General features: G+C 44.6%; 1 protein-coding gene across 1 annotated transcript in view; it reads left to right on the forward strand.

Annotated features, from left to right (window-relative positions):
- b4galnt4a (beta-1,4-N-acetyl-galactosaminyl transferase 4a) overlaps nucleotides 1-16,759 on the forward strand; it is a 140,188-nt gene that overhangs the window by 80,907 nt on the left and 42,522 nt on the right. Inside the window, exons 4-7 of the mRNA XM_037108267.1 lie at nucleotides 3,982-4,077; nucleotides 5,139-5,229; nucleotides 6,469-6,569; nucleotides 15,914-15,981. Of these exons, the coding sequence (XP_036964162.1) occupies nucleotides 3,982-4,077; nucleotides 5,139-5,229; nucleotides 6,469-6,569; nucleotides 15,914-15,981 (356 nt within the window). The remainder of the gene's footprint in view (nucleotides 1-3,981; nucleotides 4,078-5,138; nucleotides 5,230-6,468; nucleotides 6,570-15,913; nucleotides 15,982-16,759) is intronic.

The following is a 16,759-nucleotide window of genomic DNA, read 5'->3' on the forward strand; positions in this document are numbered from 1 at the left end:
AGGGGGATTTACAGTGTCAGTTGGTGCGACTGCTCGTCAGTGGGTGCGCCGAGCGGCCATTTGTCAGTGCCTGGCTTGCCAGCGGGGAGCGCAGAAGGCTGCACCAGATTTTTGGGGGAAGGGAGATAGTGTCCTGCCGGAGAGAGAGAGAGAGAGAGAGAGAGAGAGAGGAAGAGAAAGTCTCGATTTGCAGTGCGACCAGATGGGTGAGAGAGAGGAGATATGGGTGAGGAGAGCAGTGTGGACGGAGATGTGCTAAGACAAGCATGTGGAGGAAACTAGTGGAGAAGATAAGCCAGACAGTGAGAGTGCTGTTCAGAGCGGCGGCCTCTTCAGATGAGCAGTACATTCACCCTTTCGTTTCAGATGTTATCAATCAGTTGTGTTTGCTTACTCAGCTTCTTTCCTGTCATTCCCACTTTTTCCTGTATTTCTTTTTGACAGGTAGCATTAATTGCCTCCTTTCCGTTCCCTTTCCTCCTTTTTCGTTTTAACGGCAGGTAGAGCTACAGTAAAGTTGCTCTGCTGCTCTGACACGAGCACACGGTATGTAGGACAGCTGAGAGGAGCTCCTTCTGGTGTGTGATAAAAGTAAGAAAGGGGCGGATGAAGGCAAAGATGACGAGGAGGACAAAGGGGATTCTGACTTGAGAGAGACTGACAGACGATTGAAGAGGAAGTTGTCTCTTTATTTAATCACATATCGTACGACAGTGAAAGTGGTGCTCTGGGGACGTTTCCTCCTGTCAGGCAATGGTGCGAACCATGGATACTTACTATAAACCTTTAGAGTTTTATGTATTTTATTTAATGTATCATTTATTTACTGTCCATATTTAAGAGAGTTGTATTAGGCGTGTAATAAAGAGACCTTCATCTCTCTCGGCTGACTATTCAAGCCTGTGGGTTAGTTAGTCATTTGATCCTGCTGGACTTCTTTGGACTCGGGTCAGATTTTCTGCGTCAGTCCAGAGGATGTGACTTTAAGCACGTTCTCGAGTGTCTCAGTGACATTAACCAACGATCGGCTTCCAGCACAAGACAGAAGTTCAAACAAAATGAATCCCAACTATAACGTGTTGATCTACGTTTCTTCTACATCGTACAAACCATCTGCAGCTGCACTCTGTTCCCGTCTTCCTGATGGACTGCACGCTCCTGAAAGCAGTTTAGTATTTCATCCGCCGGTTTGTTGCTGCAGAATAGAGATGTTTGTATCGATCAGCTAAAATGACCATGGAAATGTTATCAGCAAAATCAGATGTCCCCTGTCTTCTTCCTGGCAGTCCCAGCACTTAGCCAGACAAATATGCACTGTCCTCGTCGGTGACTGCTGACTCAGATCACCACAGAAGTTTGCCAAAACTTAGAGAAACAAGTTCCCCCTTGTTAAACACACAGAACAGACACAGCTACTTTGATTTCTCATGTAGTCTTTTGCCAGGTGGGGATCTGTTACAGTGGGTGAAGTTACAGGAAGCGTTCTGAACCCTCCTGTCTGTGGTTAATACTACTTGTGCTGGCTTTGGATTAACAAGGAATTAGATAGACGGAAGAACCCAAGAAAGTCAGCAGAAGTCACTCTGTCCCTTCTTTAGCCGATTTACTGATGAGCTGCAAGCTGCAAGTTAACCCAACGAATCCACTAGCAAACCATCTCTGTACAAACTGTGAGCATCATTTTTATCCCAGGCTCTGGAACAAGGAATCAGGAGGGGAGACCAAAAAAAAAAAAAAAAAAAACACAAGATGGAGAGAGATAGCAAAGGGAGCTGACAACCGACAGCTGAGCTCAGGGAAACTGAAGACTGGAGTGTAGAGAAGTGACCGCGGGCCAGACAGGGAGTGAGGGATGAAGAGGCAGAAAGAGAGAGGTCAGAGGGAAGAGTAGACAGCATTAGGGATAGTGGCACTATCTAGACAAAAAGCTGCACTCCCGGTGAAAAAGCCGAATGACATAACAGCAGCGAGGCGGAGGGCGGTTTAGCGGTCAGGGAGGCAAAGGTGGCACGGGGTGAGTTTATGTCAGAGAAAAAGAGGACTTCCTTCTCGCCTTGTTCCACATCCTGTTAAGGCCAGTGCACAGACGGACCTCTCATGGTGCTGTCGCCCTCAGAATACAGCCAATTATGCACAAACACCCCTCAGCAAAAACAGCCGACTTCACAGCCTAGCGGCTCTCTCAGGGCTACACGGGGATATGTGTGTGAATAATTAGAGACTTTTAAAGCTTCCCTCTTATTGCTACTTGACAAGAGGAGGAGGGGAGGGAGAACCAAAAAATAGGGTTGCTTTTAAAACCCACAGGAAATCTATTAAAAGCCTTACACAAGGCATATTTAGACAGGGACCTGTCCCGTCTGCTAAATCCCTCTAACCTCGCCGTGCCACTCCTTCTTTTGAAACATCGCACGCTCTTGTTCAGCTTTTTCGACTCCGCGCTTTTCTCTTGATTTGATTCTGTCGACCTCGCAAATCCTTGTCTCTGTCGCTTTCAGTTTTTTTTTTTTTTTTTTTTTTGTCTAAAAGTGTGAGAGAGAGAGGGAAAAAAAAAATCAAATATATGCACATATCTGAGATCTAAAAATCAAGAGTCCCACTGCCTTGGACTGACATGTTTGCACAACAAAATACCTCATGGTTAATGCATGAGCTGTAATTGCCCAACGCTGCTGTCAGTGTGCGGGTCACGTAGTTGACCGTGCGATGTCGGGAGAGGGATGAAAAGGATCACTGGGGGTCAGGCCATCTGTTAGAATATGCCTGTGTGATGCTGAAGGCGCACGACACCCTGCATCCTCCATCCTGCTCCTTCTTTTTTGAACGTAGATGTGGATGCGGAGCAGCACTTTACCCCGTCTCACCCCTTTAATCACGCTGATGAAAGGACGAGATTTGCAGCCGCGTGGTTTTTTTTCTTTCCGTCGTGCGGTCACTCTCAATCTCCTGATTGATTGATTTGACCGCTCACACTTGTTGCCTGTGCATCCAGCAGCTGCTCCGCACGGTGCAGCAATGCTCCCTCAATCAAATGAAATTGGGCCAAAGTAGTGGAGCCAGTTTTTTTTTTTTTTTTTTGCTTTGATCCAACCGGGGAACCACCCCAAATCGTCTCGCAGTCATCTGGCGAGAGTCGGCTTTCTGCTCAAGTTTTCTGTGATGTCTAAATATCTGTGGCAGCATTACAGTGGCAGCCTGCTGGGACTCGTAGTCACGCATTAGAAGGATGGCATATGTGTGTGTGTCTGTGTGTTGTTCGATCATCCAGTATGAAAGTAAGAGATCCCAGATCATCAAATCGCTGAGACAACCTCCTACAGCTCGACGCTGAGCTGCTGTTCATGTGTGAATTTGTGTACAGCTGTGAATCCGTGCATCTGTAACCTCCACTGTGTCTTATATGACAGTATGTGAGATTAACACCTCACTGCCACAGCCGTGCAAGTTTGACATGCAAGTCATCAGAGAGTCATCTCTCCTCGTATACGAGCAGGCACAAAAACATGGGTTTGTGTGTGTGTGTGTGTGTGTGTGTGGGGGGGGAGGAAATGATACCCCAAGGCAGACTGGTTTCACCATCTGTCCTTGCTGTGTCCTGTGATTTCCCTGTGTAATTCAGACAAATGTCAGACCATGAGCTGGGGATGAGCTCTGACAAACCGCTCCAGACGTTCTCAGTTCACACCTCCCTCCCCGCCCCTCTCGATGCCCCTGATGGGCACTCTGTCACCTTTTTCTTTCTCCTCAGGACGGTGAGAACATCACGCTGCATTCTCATGTTTCACAGAGAATTCATTTCTCCCGCTTGCGACATACATTCCGGCAAATGAATACATCTACTGAAACCGGCGCAAGGGTCAAATCTTGCGGTCGGGGGTGGGAGCTCCTGTGGCTGAAGCACTGAAGCGCCACCAAAATAGGAAATGTGATGCTGTTGTTTCTTCATCTGCTGACCTGTTTCCTCTCTCTGTGTGTTGCCAGTATAAGGGCCAGGCCAACCTGCATGTGTTCGAGGACTGGTGTGGCTCCTCTGTCGCCCAACTCAGAAAGAACCTGCACTTCCCTCTCTACCCTCATGTAAGTATCACAGAGCAGAGTAAGTGGCCGTCTGTCTGTTACATGTGTTAAATATATATCCCAAGCACCAAGCATTAAAATTGACTGTTCGCAACAACATTTTGCTGAGCAACAGTCGGACATTTCTCATTTCTCGCTGGTGACTGTCGCTAGCTTTCTGGTCAAATGTTAATTGCTAATTGCCTAATTAAGCTAATGTTAGCTTCACGACTTTTGAAGCTGCTGGGGTTTAAAAGAAAACGTGATCTCTGTCTGACTCCAAAACAGGAACCTTGGAAAAGGGTCTCAGAAATGCACTTAACAAGCAACATGCATATCGTGCTAAAAGACTGAAGCTGTTGCCGTCTCAGCCCACGTAAAAGCATCCCAGCATCCACACCATGATTAATTTAGAGGACACCGGAATAAAAGTAACAGCATTGCTGTGTTATGGCATTGCAGAGCTAGTTAGTCCTGATGTTGCAAGTATGATAAGATAAAATGTGAGATCAGACTTGTATTCATGCTGTTTGGCTGCTTAGCGTACATCCTTGGAAAAGCCAGACAGTGTTTGTATGTTTCACCATGAAACGTTAACAGAGATGTGTTTTGCAAATGAATGGATATATGGAATAACAAGTCTGGCAATTAGATATGCTGAGGTTTACACATCAGGAGGCTCCTGATGTGTAAACCTCAGCATATCTAATTTAGGAGCCAGACAGAGCTGCTAACATTAGCATACATCCGAATGTAGCGGTAGCATCCAGGGCTAGAAAAGCTACACAGTGGATGTGATGTCATGATGTTTTCATTTTTCATAAGCTGTAACTCAAGCAAAAATGTTGTTTGCAATTGGATGTAGTGCTGCGTCACTGCTTTTGGTGAGGAGCTAGTTAGCCGTGCGTGCTAACATTTGCATTTCACATTGGAGCAGATGAAAAACCCCACAGATAAATCATCATCTTACACGTCTGCTCTTGCATTTTTGCTTTCATAAAAAAGAGGCGCAAAGAAGACACTCGGTGTTACTCTTACAATCTTCCTCCTACTCACACTCATTTCTGTTTTTCTCGCTGCAGACCAGAACCACGGTGAAGAAGCTGGCAGTGGCGCCGAAGTGGAAAAACTATGGCCTGAGAATATTTGGCTTCCTCCACCCTTACAGAGATGGTAACTCACTCATCTCATTAGCGAAACCCTCCTCCGTGGCCAAGGTCCTCAGAGCATGTGTCCTTCACGAGAATAGACAATTTCCACAGCCCTCTTAATCCGACCACTCGAGAGCTGCTAATATAGTGGATATTCACATTTTTATTGAGGCCGAATGCCACAGATCTCACGAGCAGCGTAACACCTGCCCTCCACCTGACGCCGCCGCCGCCGCACACAACGCTACATCGACTGAGTGTTACATCATCACTTCATCATCTTTCTTCATCATGTTGATCCTTTACCGTTCTGATTCAAGTGCATGTTTTATGTGAATTGCTGTATTCACGATCTATTTCTAGTTTAAAATGCGTCCCTGTGCAGAATTTGTAATAGAATATATGCTCTATGATTTACAGTTGTTTTTACTAATACTGTTCAATACTGTCTGCTTCACCCAAGACATCCTGAACTTTGACTGATTGATTGATACATTTTTATTTTGGACAACTAACTTAAGAAAAATACAAGTTAAGAGCAACAAAATGACAGAAAGAACACAGTTTACATGTTTGAAAAAAGGAGCAGGAAGCTTTATATACTTATTAAATCATACTCTTTCTCCTCATTAATTGAAAACCCGACCTGATAACCTGTATAAAGATATTAACTTCTCATTCATCTCATGATCTCAATGACTGTAGTAAACATAAAACACCTTTTTTTTCCCCCTCTTAGATCTGATCAGCTCAGTCTTTACAAGGATGAGACAGTCACACTGATCGACACTGTTTCTTTCTTCTCACAACATAAAGAGTCTCAGGCAACAGCTTGGCACATGAATCAGTAAAGGGTAAAGTAGCTTAAAGCAGCTCCTGCTCCTTTTCACCTTTAATACTTAAAGATACCATTAATTACAAACTCTCACTGGCTGCTCACTTATTCTTCAAGCTCCTCGTGGTGTGAGAGATTTCTCCGAGTAAGTGTTCATTTCTCACCCTGCTCGCTGAGTTGTTGCATATGAATTGGAGATTAAGTTGCAGTAACACTTTTTGGACATCATCCTCGGCTAAATGTGTCATCTCTCACCGCCGCCGGGAGCGGTCCGGGCGTCATTCTAGATTTGAGGTTCATTTTTACACCTAAGAATCTTTTTTATGAGGTCATGTCCTGTCTGATTATACTCTGATTATATTTAACTGGGAATCGTACCTGTCTACTTCCACTAACGCGCGCTTTGATCATGTTTTTCCCCTTCAGGCGATTTCCAGTTCTCGGTATCGTCTGATGATAACTCTGAGTTCTGGCTGAGTCCCGACGAGAGTCCTCTCAACGCCAGGCTGCTGGTCTATGTAGGAAAGGTAAGCACCCTATTATAACGTCTGAATCTCAGCGAGAGGACGCCAAACCCTCGGCAAATTCATTAAGTACGTGTTTTCCGAGACTCTGAATACATTCGCTAGTTTTACCTAATGTTGCTTGGAAACAAGCTTTTGCTGCAGGAAGATAGTGAATCACCTCGGGGCCAAAATAGTTTAAAACTTCTCAATGTCATGACTTAAATAGCAAAAAAAACAAACACTTTGTATAATATATACCTCTGGGAAAGAAGCACTTTCACTGTGAAATATGTGCAGGGAAGCCAAACCCTTATCATTAGACTTCATAGTGACTTATCTGATATGATATTCAGGCTAAGAGTGACTCGCAGCTCTGAATGCCAACGAATGCATTCTCCTGCTTTCGTCGATAACCATGCACTCAATAGCTGGAAATGGGAAATGTGTTCGCTAGAAATGTATTTATGAATGACATTGTGAGGCGCAGAGAGGCTGTTGGACTAATTCTGCCATGATCTGACATCCACCATGTGACAGTTTGTCAGAATCGTGGGTCTCCGGACCAGTCAGCGGTTTCAGTCGTGTGTTCTTGTCAGTCTCAGAGAACCAGGAGGGTTCAGTGTTCGTCTTTAGTAATGACCCGCTCACCTCGTGTCACCATCCCGACGCTCGGGCTATCGTTCACCTCCAGCACAGCTCAGAATACAACAGACTTAAATCCTCCTGTAGAGGGGAAAAAAAAAAAATCGTTTCCTTTCTCCATCTATCCCTGAACTACCCTACAGCCCTCTATTGAATAAAAGTCAAGCTGTGCCGCTCCTGCCTTCTCTAATAAAGTGTTCTCCGTGAAACCTTCTTAAATTTTAAAGAAGGAAAAAGGATGCGTGAGGTTGTGCAGTGTTAAAAACCGGCGCCGTGCAGTGTGAGCACTCTGGACAAATGTGTGTTAAGAGCAAAGGTTCAGCCGCGGAGCCATCTGTATTCCAACAGGATGTGAGATGCCATCAGGTTCCATGGGAGCTGAGATTAATTAGCCGGCAGTGAATATTGATGTGACATTTAGCAGCGGAGAAATATCATCTAGGTGATAGCAGGGGAGCAGAGCTGTGGCCAGGGATCATTCATTCTGCCGCCGGCTGATGGACAGGCCTCGCCGCCTCCCCCACGTCTTTAGAGACACGTCGCGGTTCACAGATGAAAATCTCTCGGCTCCGTCCCTCATTATCTGACCCATCTGTCTGCATGAAGTTCAGGACAGAAAAGTCTAACAAGAAAATAAAGGGAAATGCAGGAGAAAATAGGACAGTGAGAACAGAAGACCCTGACAGAGCACATATTGAAAAACTAGGGGAAACGTAGGACATTTGTAAACATTGGACCCTGAGAGTAGGACGCTTTGTCACGTTCTCATTATGTGCCATAAAAATCTGGGTGAAATAGGAACCCCAGAAACATAAAACCCTGTGAGTGCACTTATTAAAAACTACAGAACATAGGACCTGGGGGAAACTTACAGGAGCAGGTATCCAAAATTCAGATTTGATCCCCTCACATAAGGTTTGTGTAGAAAACCTCGGTCGGAGAAACTTTTGCGGAGGTAATGTGTAAACTTTTTAAAAAATCATCGGAGTGTGTGCCTGTGTGTCTGATGATTCGGGCAGTTTCTTATCTTCGCTCACACGAAGGGCCCCGGCTGTAATTTCCTGCTCGATTCATAACCTGACTCACTGCTCTAAAAATACACTGGGTATGCTAAAGGATTGCGACTTTATGTCAGTGGTCACAGCGGTGTCATCCCACGATTGGTGAACTGGCTATATATGGAATAGTGCTGCCGTGAGACATTCCTCTGCGGGAGGACGAGATGCAGGGAGCTGAAGCGTTACAACAACGTTTCTGCGGAGACCCCCTGTCAGCATTTTCCTGGCGAGCTTTTTTTTCGAATGATGTACCGGATGTGACTGATACATCCCGATTCCACCCTGAAGGACATCTTAATGAAAAGATTACATCATTGAGCAACGCCGCTTCTGTCTCTCCCACTCACGTACATACAGAGACACACACACACATACATACAGAACATGTAGAGATGGAGTTTAATCCGACGTTCAGGATTGACCTTGAGTCATGGTCGGTTACTCTGTTCCTTTCACGTTGCTGTGGTCAGTGTGTCGGTGGAAGGGGAGGGGCTTTCTAATAAGACCTCTCTCCTCCGCGGCCCTGCTGGGACATAATCTGTGAGCATACGAATGTACCTAATGTGAGTGACGATCATCCATTGTCCCGTCTTGGCATTAATCATATTTTTTTTGCCCACAGCTAATCTGTAATGAGATTTTCCCTCAATCAGAATGTCCAGACAGCTCCCGCCGAGCTTCCCACAGAACCAGACCGGGGCCTGTCTGATATTGAGAGAGAGCCTTAGGAGTCGCATAATGCGTGTGTGTGTGTGTGTGTGTGTGTGTGTGCAGTCATGCACCGATGTAGCTCTTGCCGTGACTGATGTACGTCACGCGGTGCTGTGATACTTATTTTTTGTGTTGCTCAGACACACACACACACACACACAAAAAAAGGACAAATAGACGGTGACACACAGGAAACTAGGCCAGAGGAGGTGGAATCAATATGAGACATGATAGCTGCTCATTCTCAGCCTGGTAAGACTAAGTGATATATTGCTTAGTGTTTGGAATGATCTAAAAAAAAAAAAAAATCACTGCTAACCAACAGACGGGGGAGTAAAAGGTAAAAAAAAAAAAAGAAAAATGCTTCACTTTTTAGCAGCCTGGTATGGTGCATGCTGGCTCACTGTCACACTGTCGTGTCTTACCGGGACAACCTTAGTTAATGGGCTTAGTAACACCTGTGCTTTACCCTCTATGACAAGTCAAAATGTTTGCTGTGAAAAGGCTTTTCAGGTGCTTGACTGCCAGGCAGCAGCCTCTGTGCAAAAATAGTAAAATAGCATTTTTGGATTGGGGGAAAAAAAAAAAAAAAAAAGCCCACGACAAGCGTATAATCACTTTCCGTCTTTGTTGAAGTTCCAAGCTGACATTTGCAACCTCCGTGCACCCAGTAATCCATTTGGAAAGACATTAAAAAAATAAAAAATACAACAAACAGGGAGGAAAATGGATGCCCCCGAGATTAAAATATTAAACCTGCTCGAGTTAGGCAATCCATCACAGCAGGCAGCATGTCTATGTTTGCTTTTATTCCTGCCGTTGCATTAGCGTGTGCACAATGTTTGATTCAAGCTACTCCAACAGCTGTCCAGCCACCCACTGATAATGTAACTTTGACAACAATTAAAGCAGACATGAGGATAATTGTGATAGATTATAAACCTCCAGCCAGTTTGAAGTATCTGCAGTGGAGGCGGAGCGTTGAAGGAGGGAAAACCATCGTCTAGAACCGAACGATTCATCCAAACAGACTCGTCTCATGAACTGCGAGTGCGGTCCCACCTGAGGGAGCAGAGCATTACTGTTTAATGAGACAAGTGTGCCCAGAGGTCACAGCTGTCGCCGACTGTGGCTCTAAGTGCAGCTGTTTCACATCAAGTTGATTGCAATTACTCCCGTGACAACAGACTCTGTTGTCTATACTGAGGTCAGAGGCAATCTGCCTGTTGTTTTTTACATCAGGAGCCTCAGAGTTGGTTAAAGAAGAACCTAAATGATCAATGCACTTGAATTTAGAGTGTGCTTTTTCCACTCTGATGAGTAGCAGAGATGACTCATAGCGCTTCAAAACACCTGTCGCACCTGCTCATCGGGAGCGATAAAGCGTTTACGACAGATCGAGTTCAAGGATATTTCCACATGCAGCCAGAGGATCCGGGGGTCGAACCACCAACCTCCTGATTAGTAGATGACGCGCTTTGTGGATGAGCCACAGCTGCAAAATAATATAAGAATACTTTAGTTTTTAACACCTGACTGAAAAAACTAAACAAATATCGACGTCCTTGGAATGAGACTCAACAGACTTTCTTGCGCCAAATATAATGATGATTTTATTCCAATTCAGTGTGTCAACAAGTAAACATCAAAAATGATCTGAACGCAAAGATGTTAATGCCTAAATGTCATGTAGCATTAATAATTAATGACTACACTTTAACTTTTCCTGTCACGACACAAAAGTCCCACAAATCCCTCGTTTATACCTTATTTATGTTTTTGGCGTTGTCATAATGTTGTGTATGTTGTATCTTGTCACACGTATTCGACTTTTCATCTTTCTCGCTAGCTCGCCGTGTGTCGGTAAGGTGCGAGTGCATTTTCTCTTTTTTTAAATTGAACTGTGGAATTACTCCACCAACAGAGGCCTCTCCCCTTTCACTTGATTGATTAAGCAGGTGAAAGGCTTTCCAGCTTACAATCAGGCTTTTTTCTCAATGCTATAGCAAGAAAAAAACATACTTGTACCTTTAAACCATTAATAACAGGCAGCCGTGTGCAGCGTCAGGGTCACGGCGCCGCTGCAGCTCGATGGAGTTTGGCTGTTTTTCCCCTGCATCAAAATTCTAGTCTGAAACTTTTCCGTGAATGTCAGGTTACTTGTCCTGGTTTCTTGTTTGCAGTCCTGACCCCTTCCTGACTTTATCCATCTTACTTCACGGCCTGTGTGTCCTTGTGTCCTCGTGCACAAGGCCGAGATGAAATAAGAGAAAGAAAACAGCACTCTGAAGTTACACGGCAGGTCGGCTGCTCCGCTATCACGTCTTTCTTCTCATTCAGAGACAAAAGCAGAGCTTATAGAAGAACCTGGCTGAGAGAGAGAGGAGTAAAAGTCTCCATAGCTCTATTACATTATTTCTCATATTCCGTGACCCTGTTTTTGAGTTTCGCTTTTCAGTGTTTCAGGGCCAGTGGCCACCTGAAATGAGTTTTCTCAAGGTACCTACATATGTGGGTGAGGTGCACACAGAGACAGCGTGTGTGAGTGTGAGTGTGTGAGTGTGTGAGGGAAGAAAAAAAGAAGGAGGTTATGTGAGAGCGAGGCTGGTGTGTGTGTCTGGGTTGTTCGTCTGCTTGAGGTCTAAGAAATGTGGTCTCCAAGTCCCCCGTCTTATTTCTCTGAGGAGACCAGCTAGAAGCAAAATAAGACAGTGTGTCAGTTAGAGGGTGTGTTTTAGGGTGTGATATGTTTGTGTGTGTGTGTGTGTGTGTGTGTGTGTGTGTGTGTGTGTGTTGCTCATCATGCCTCCCTGGCTGCTTGCCCTACAATTTACCTCCCGCCTACTTCGCTGCCCTCAATAAGCAGTGACTCACCATTTAGTGGGGAAACATGTCTTTGTGCATATGTGCGCGCATGTGTGTACGATGTTTGTGTGTGTGAGGTGTGTGTGTGTGTGTGTGTGTGTGTGTCTGTGCGTATATTTGTGTCTGTGCTCCACACACCCGCGTACCTTTGGAGAACAGCTGCCACTTTCATACTTTCATAGGGAAACTGAGGTGCAGCGCAGTTATTTGTCCTCGTGATCCTGCCTGCGTTCACACACAGCTGACTAACCATCTGACAACAAGAGAAGCAAAGAAAACCTTTAATTTTGAAAAGGGTTCGCTCCTTTGCATTCATGTTTTTTTCTTCCTTTGTGTGAAACTGCATGTTTTAAAAACTTCAGTGAACCCGATCATGGAAGGAGAGTGAAGCACTGAGAGCTTCAGACGAGGGGAAACAGATTGACACGGAAGAAAAAAAAGGTCATGAACGACTGAATGAGTATAGAACTTTATATAACATCCTGTGCATGCACACAGAAGTCATTATAGATGTAGCCTCTCGAATTTAACTGGCGAGAAGTCAAATTTTCTCTGATCGGTTTCATCTGAACACGATATTTATCTGTGGAGCGGGTTCGTGCTCTGTCTTGCGTTGTGTAGTTGAAATAATGGCGCGCACACAGCGACTATCCAGCTTGACCCACATTTATTGCTGATGAGAAACACGGAAAAATAATCTTCACAGCACAGCTCGATACAACAACCTGAAGTAAAACCACATGGAACAAATTCATCGTGCTGCTCGAACAGTTACACCTCGAGGATTAGCCACGACGACATTAAGCTAACAAATTTATTGACGACACCAAGCTAACGGAGTTAACATGCGTCGGAAACTTATCGCTACATGTACAGCTAATTAAACACACTTTGTCCGTAAAATCTGAGTGTGGCGTTCAGATACCGTAGTAAATCTCAGTGGCATGATGCAAAATAATAGAAACAGTAATGGAGACAACAAGACAGACAGCAGTGGCCAAGTGAGATCATTAACTATACTGACTCCGTCTGAACTGAGACGACATCACCTCTTTCTGCTTTCGCTGTGTTTCCACTTCTCCTCTAAATTTCAATTTGATTTGAAAACAAACTAAACTTTTGTGTGTTTTTTGGTTTGCTTGTACAAAGATTTCTTTTCACTTCTGATAAAATAAAACATATTTACTGTACTTAGAGTCAGCAGGAGATAACAGGACTTGCTGAGATGAATATTTTTGCAGTGCTGCCTCTGCTGTGTGATCGCTCTCTTTATTTTATCTGCGCTCTTTCTGAGAAAACTGTTTACTCACAGTGGGAATACAAACATGTAGGTTCAGTAACTGGAGACGTTCTCAACAGTATTGTCTTGCACGTTTTCCCCATTTATATTCAGAGTGCAGAGTTTTAAGTCGCACATTTCTTCTCTCCGCTTTAGAAGATTTTTTTCTTTTTTAAGTTCTGCTGAGATGCCTCTTCCTTTCAGCTGCGATTTGTCAAAGTCCTTTAACTTTCACTGAAGGCTCTTAATAAACCAACAGCGCTTTGCAGCGACACAGATTTTATTTTAATAATAATTCTTGTGCGGGAGACGGCTTAAATGAGGTCCCGGTGCAACGCTTTATGCAGTTGTTGCTGTCAGAAATCAGGGTGAGCTGAACAAAACACGATGAAAACTTAAAGCAGTCGAGGAGTTAAATGAGTCAACGCTTTTCATTTATTTATGAGGAAAAAAAAACAACAACAGTGTAGCGGCACACGCTCCATACTACACAAGAACAGTGAAAAACAAGCATTGTTTTCCAAACAATCACAACAGTAAGAGGCATAGACGATACAAAGAGGAGGCAGTGGGGGAGTTTATGTGGATAATTAACGAATGCTGCGTTTACAGGTTGCAGTGTTGGTATGTGTTAATGAGTTGACTGGTCCCTGAAAGCAACATTTCGCAGTAATCACGAGGCGTTTTTTTTTTTTTTTTTTTTTAGCACAGCAGCATCAAAAACCGAGTTGTTGTTGTTTCACTATTATACAACACTGATTCCAAAAAAATGTCCTGATGCTTTAAAGTAAAAACTGAACGCAATCAGTGACGATTGTTTACCAGGTGATTTTTGAGCATTCATTCAAATCTTTTAGAATTTCCCACAAAATCCAGTCTTTTGTTGCCCCTCTAGAATAAATAAATATGTACACAAATCAATGAATTTGATGAGGTACAACCTTCTTATATATTGGCTGTGTATTGTTTTTTTAAGTTTATGCCAAAACGTATTAGCAAATTATCATATTTTGCTTTATTTATGTTTCACACAACCTTTCCTGAAGCTACTGAGGGACGGATGAGGGGCAGGTAGGTTAGCAAATTCAAGTTAGTGTGCCGCTGTACCAAAAGGTCAACTGCACTTGTGTTGTTTGAGAGTTGACTGGATGCTGTGACAGTCAGTGAGTGGAAACTTCCAGTGTGTTTACAGGTGAGGGGGAATGAAAGAAGGCGCACAGAGCCGGATGCCGTTCGCCTCCATTTCGCCTCCAGTGATGTCACTCGGCTCAGCGTTGGTTTGGACTGAGGACGAACTAGAAATAGGAAATTCATCATCAAAATCATCCCTGTTTGAAGCTAGCAGACAGCGGCTGCAGTGCGGTTGCAGGTCACCCGGCTGTCCTATGTGGAATAAGTACAGTGTTGTAGATTTGCGATGTTAATTCCGTGGAGTGTTCCTTTAACACTGTCTGATTAAAGATTAGGTTTCATTTGGAAAAAGCCGACTGGGGACCAAATTAGCATCGCTGCATTTATGAGCGAACAGGCTCTCTGCTCAACTTCTATCAACTTCAAATAACTGTAATTGAAAATCAACACAAAGCGGTTTCCTGCAAATGAATGTCAATACACATTGAAATGTATATTGGCTGGAAGAAAAAAGTTTTCATCTTTAATGTGAACTCAAGTAAATCAGGTTTAGCTGACTGAGCTTAATCTTCCACCTTCCTTCTTGCTATTTTTTTTTAATTTAAATTTTCTCTCCCAGCCGTTTAAAAAAAAAACAAAAAAAAAACACTCCTACCACACTCTCCTCCTCCCCGTCTTCTGTGCCGGAGGAGGAGTACGCGAGGAAACTGTTGGTGTGGAAATGTACTACGGCGGCGGCGTGCTGTGGGGCTTCACGGCGAAGGCACAGTAGCACACATTGTGTCCTCCTCCACTCCAGCCAACTGCTTCACAGAGACTCTCAGAGGCTTTCATGACTGCCAGGGGCCTGGTTGGTTTTGGACGGACATTACTGCCTGGTTTTCTTTTTTTTCTTTTTTTTTTGAGGTTGTCTTCTCCCGTCACGTCTCTCTTCTCACGCCAGCAAATACATTCATAGATGCTGGTGTGATTATTTTGTAGGTGTGCACCGTTCTCTTTCTCTCTCCACATGCTGAAAGACTCTTATGATCCATTAGCATCACACCCCACAATGTTTTCTGACCAGTTTTCAAACCCTGAAGTGTGGGCCAGCACAAACAATTAAAAGCAGGCCCACTGTGATCTTAGCCGTATTCTTTCATTATGGATCAGCAGCAGCGGGGGCCCTAATTAGTGGCGTTGGCTTGCTGAGGAAATGAATGGGCACTGACTCGGCTGAAATGGGGGGGGGGGGCCCAGGGGTCCTGATGAGCCGGCTTCTTAGAGCTGGTATTGGCAGGGAATGGCTGTTTCTGATTTTCTTTCTATTTATAGGCATTAGCGCTCATCTGTTTGCTCAATTTGCCTGTCAGAACTCGCCTCCTGATTGACCGTCCCCGTCGCTTCGGGGGCATATCGTCGTGTTTTTCCAATTACTCTTCATTTGCTGTGCTATCGTAACCGAGGACGATCTCACGATCTCGCCTCCTTTTCCAAACAGCCAATCTGCTCTCTGAATGTCTTTGTAATCCAGCTTGTTTACAGACAGGGCCCGTCCAGTTAAGTCATATTCAGGGCCTAAAAATAAAATATCACAAAATCAATGTTTTTCAGATGAATCGTCTTCAGTCGTCTCTCGCTGCTCCCTCTCTCCCACCAGCTCTCTCTGATCTGTGCCTCTCCTGTCTTGTGTGTTGCAGCTGGGTACAGAGTGGACCGCTCCAGGCGAGTTCAGCAAGTTCAGGTCCCAGTCCTCCAAGTCTGTGCAGTAAGTACCGGTGACAACCACACACACGCTTTCTTAACAGCACCGTTATTTCCCTCTCAAGCCGCTGCAGAGAAAGCAGGAGGAGGCTCGGCTCACATCTAGAACTGAGCTCAACAAACACACACACCAACACCGGAGCTTCTCCGTGGGCACGTCTTGTGGCTGTCATCACTGAAGCGTCCCTGTGAGCCCACGAGGCTCCGCGTAGAGATAATTCTCACCTCTTTTATGAAATAATTACCCTAGAATATCGTTCGCTGGACGCCGGACAGCAGGTGATGTTGGCTCATCTGTACTTCAGCATATGTGTGTGTGATCTAACATCTACTCTGAGCGAGTGCTCTCACCGGGTGTCAGAGTGTAGAGGATCTTTGCACTTGAAAGGCGTCTCTCTCTCTCTCTCTCTCTCTTGCTCTCTCTCGATGGAAGAGGAGAATGTATTAACCTAATCAGCGCCTCTCAGATTCAACACGTCTCTCTCCCTAATTGCTGGGAGCCGCTCGCATAAAAGCACCCTTTAGTGTTCGCACTGATCTGCAGTTTGCCTCTAAAGTCATTGTTAAGTTGATATGATTATACAGCGAGAGAGAGGAGAGAGATCCTAAAGAACCGTGCTTTTATTCCTGTGGGCTTCCCTCGTTTGTTTGGCCTGATTGGGTGAAGCTGTGGAGTGCTTCCTTAAATTATTCACACACATACACACACACACACACACACACACACACACACAGCCACACACAATATTTCAGCAATTCTCATACAAAATGCTTGATGAATA

Source organism: Acanthopagrus latus, chromosome 8 (assembly GCF_904848185.1).
Source record: "Acanthopagrus latus isolate v.2019 chromosome 8, fAcaLat1.1, whole genome shotgun sequence".
Classification (NCBI taxonomy): Eukaryota; Metazoa; Chordata; class Actinopteri; order Spariformes; family Sparidae; genus Acanthopagrus; species Acanthopagrus latus.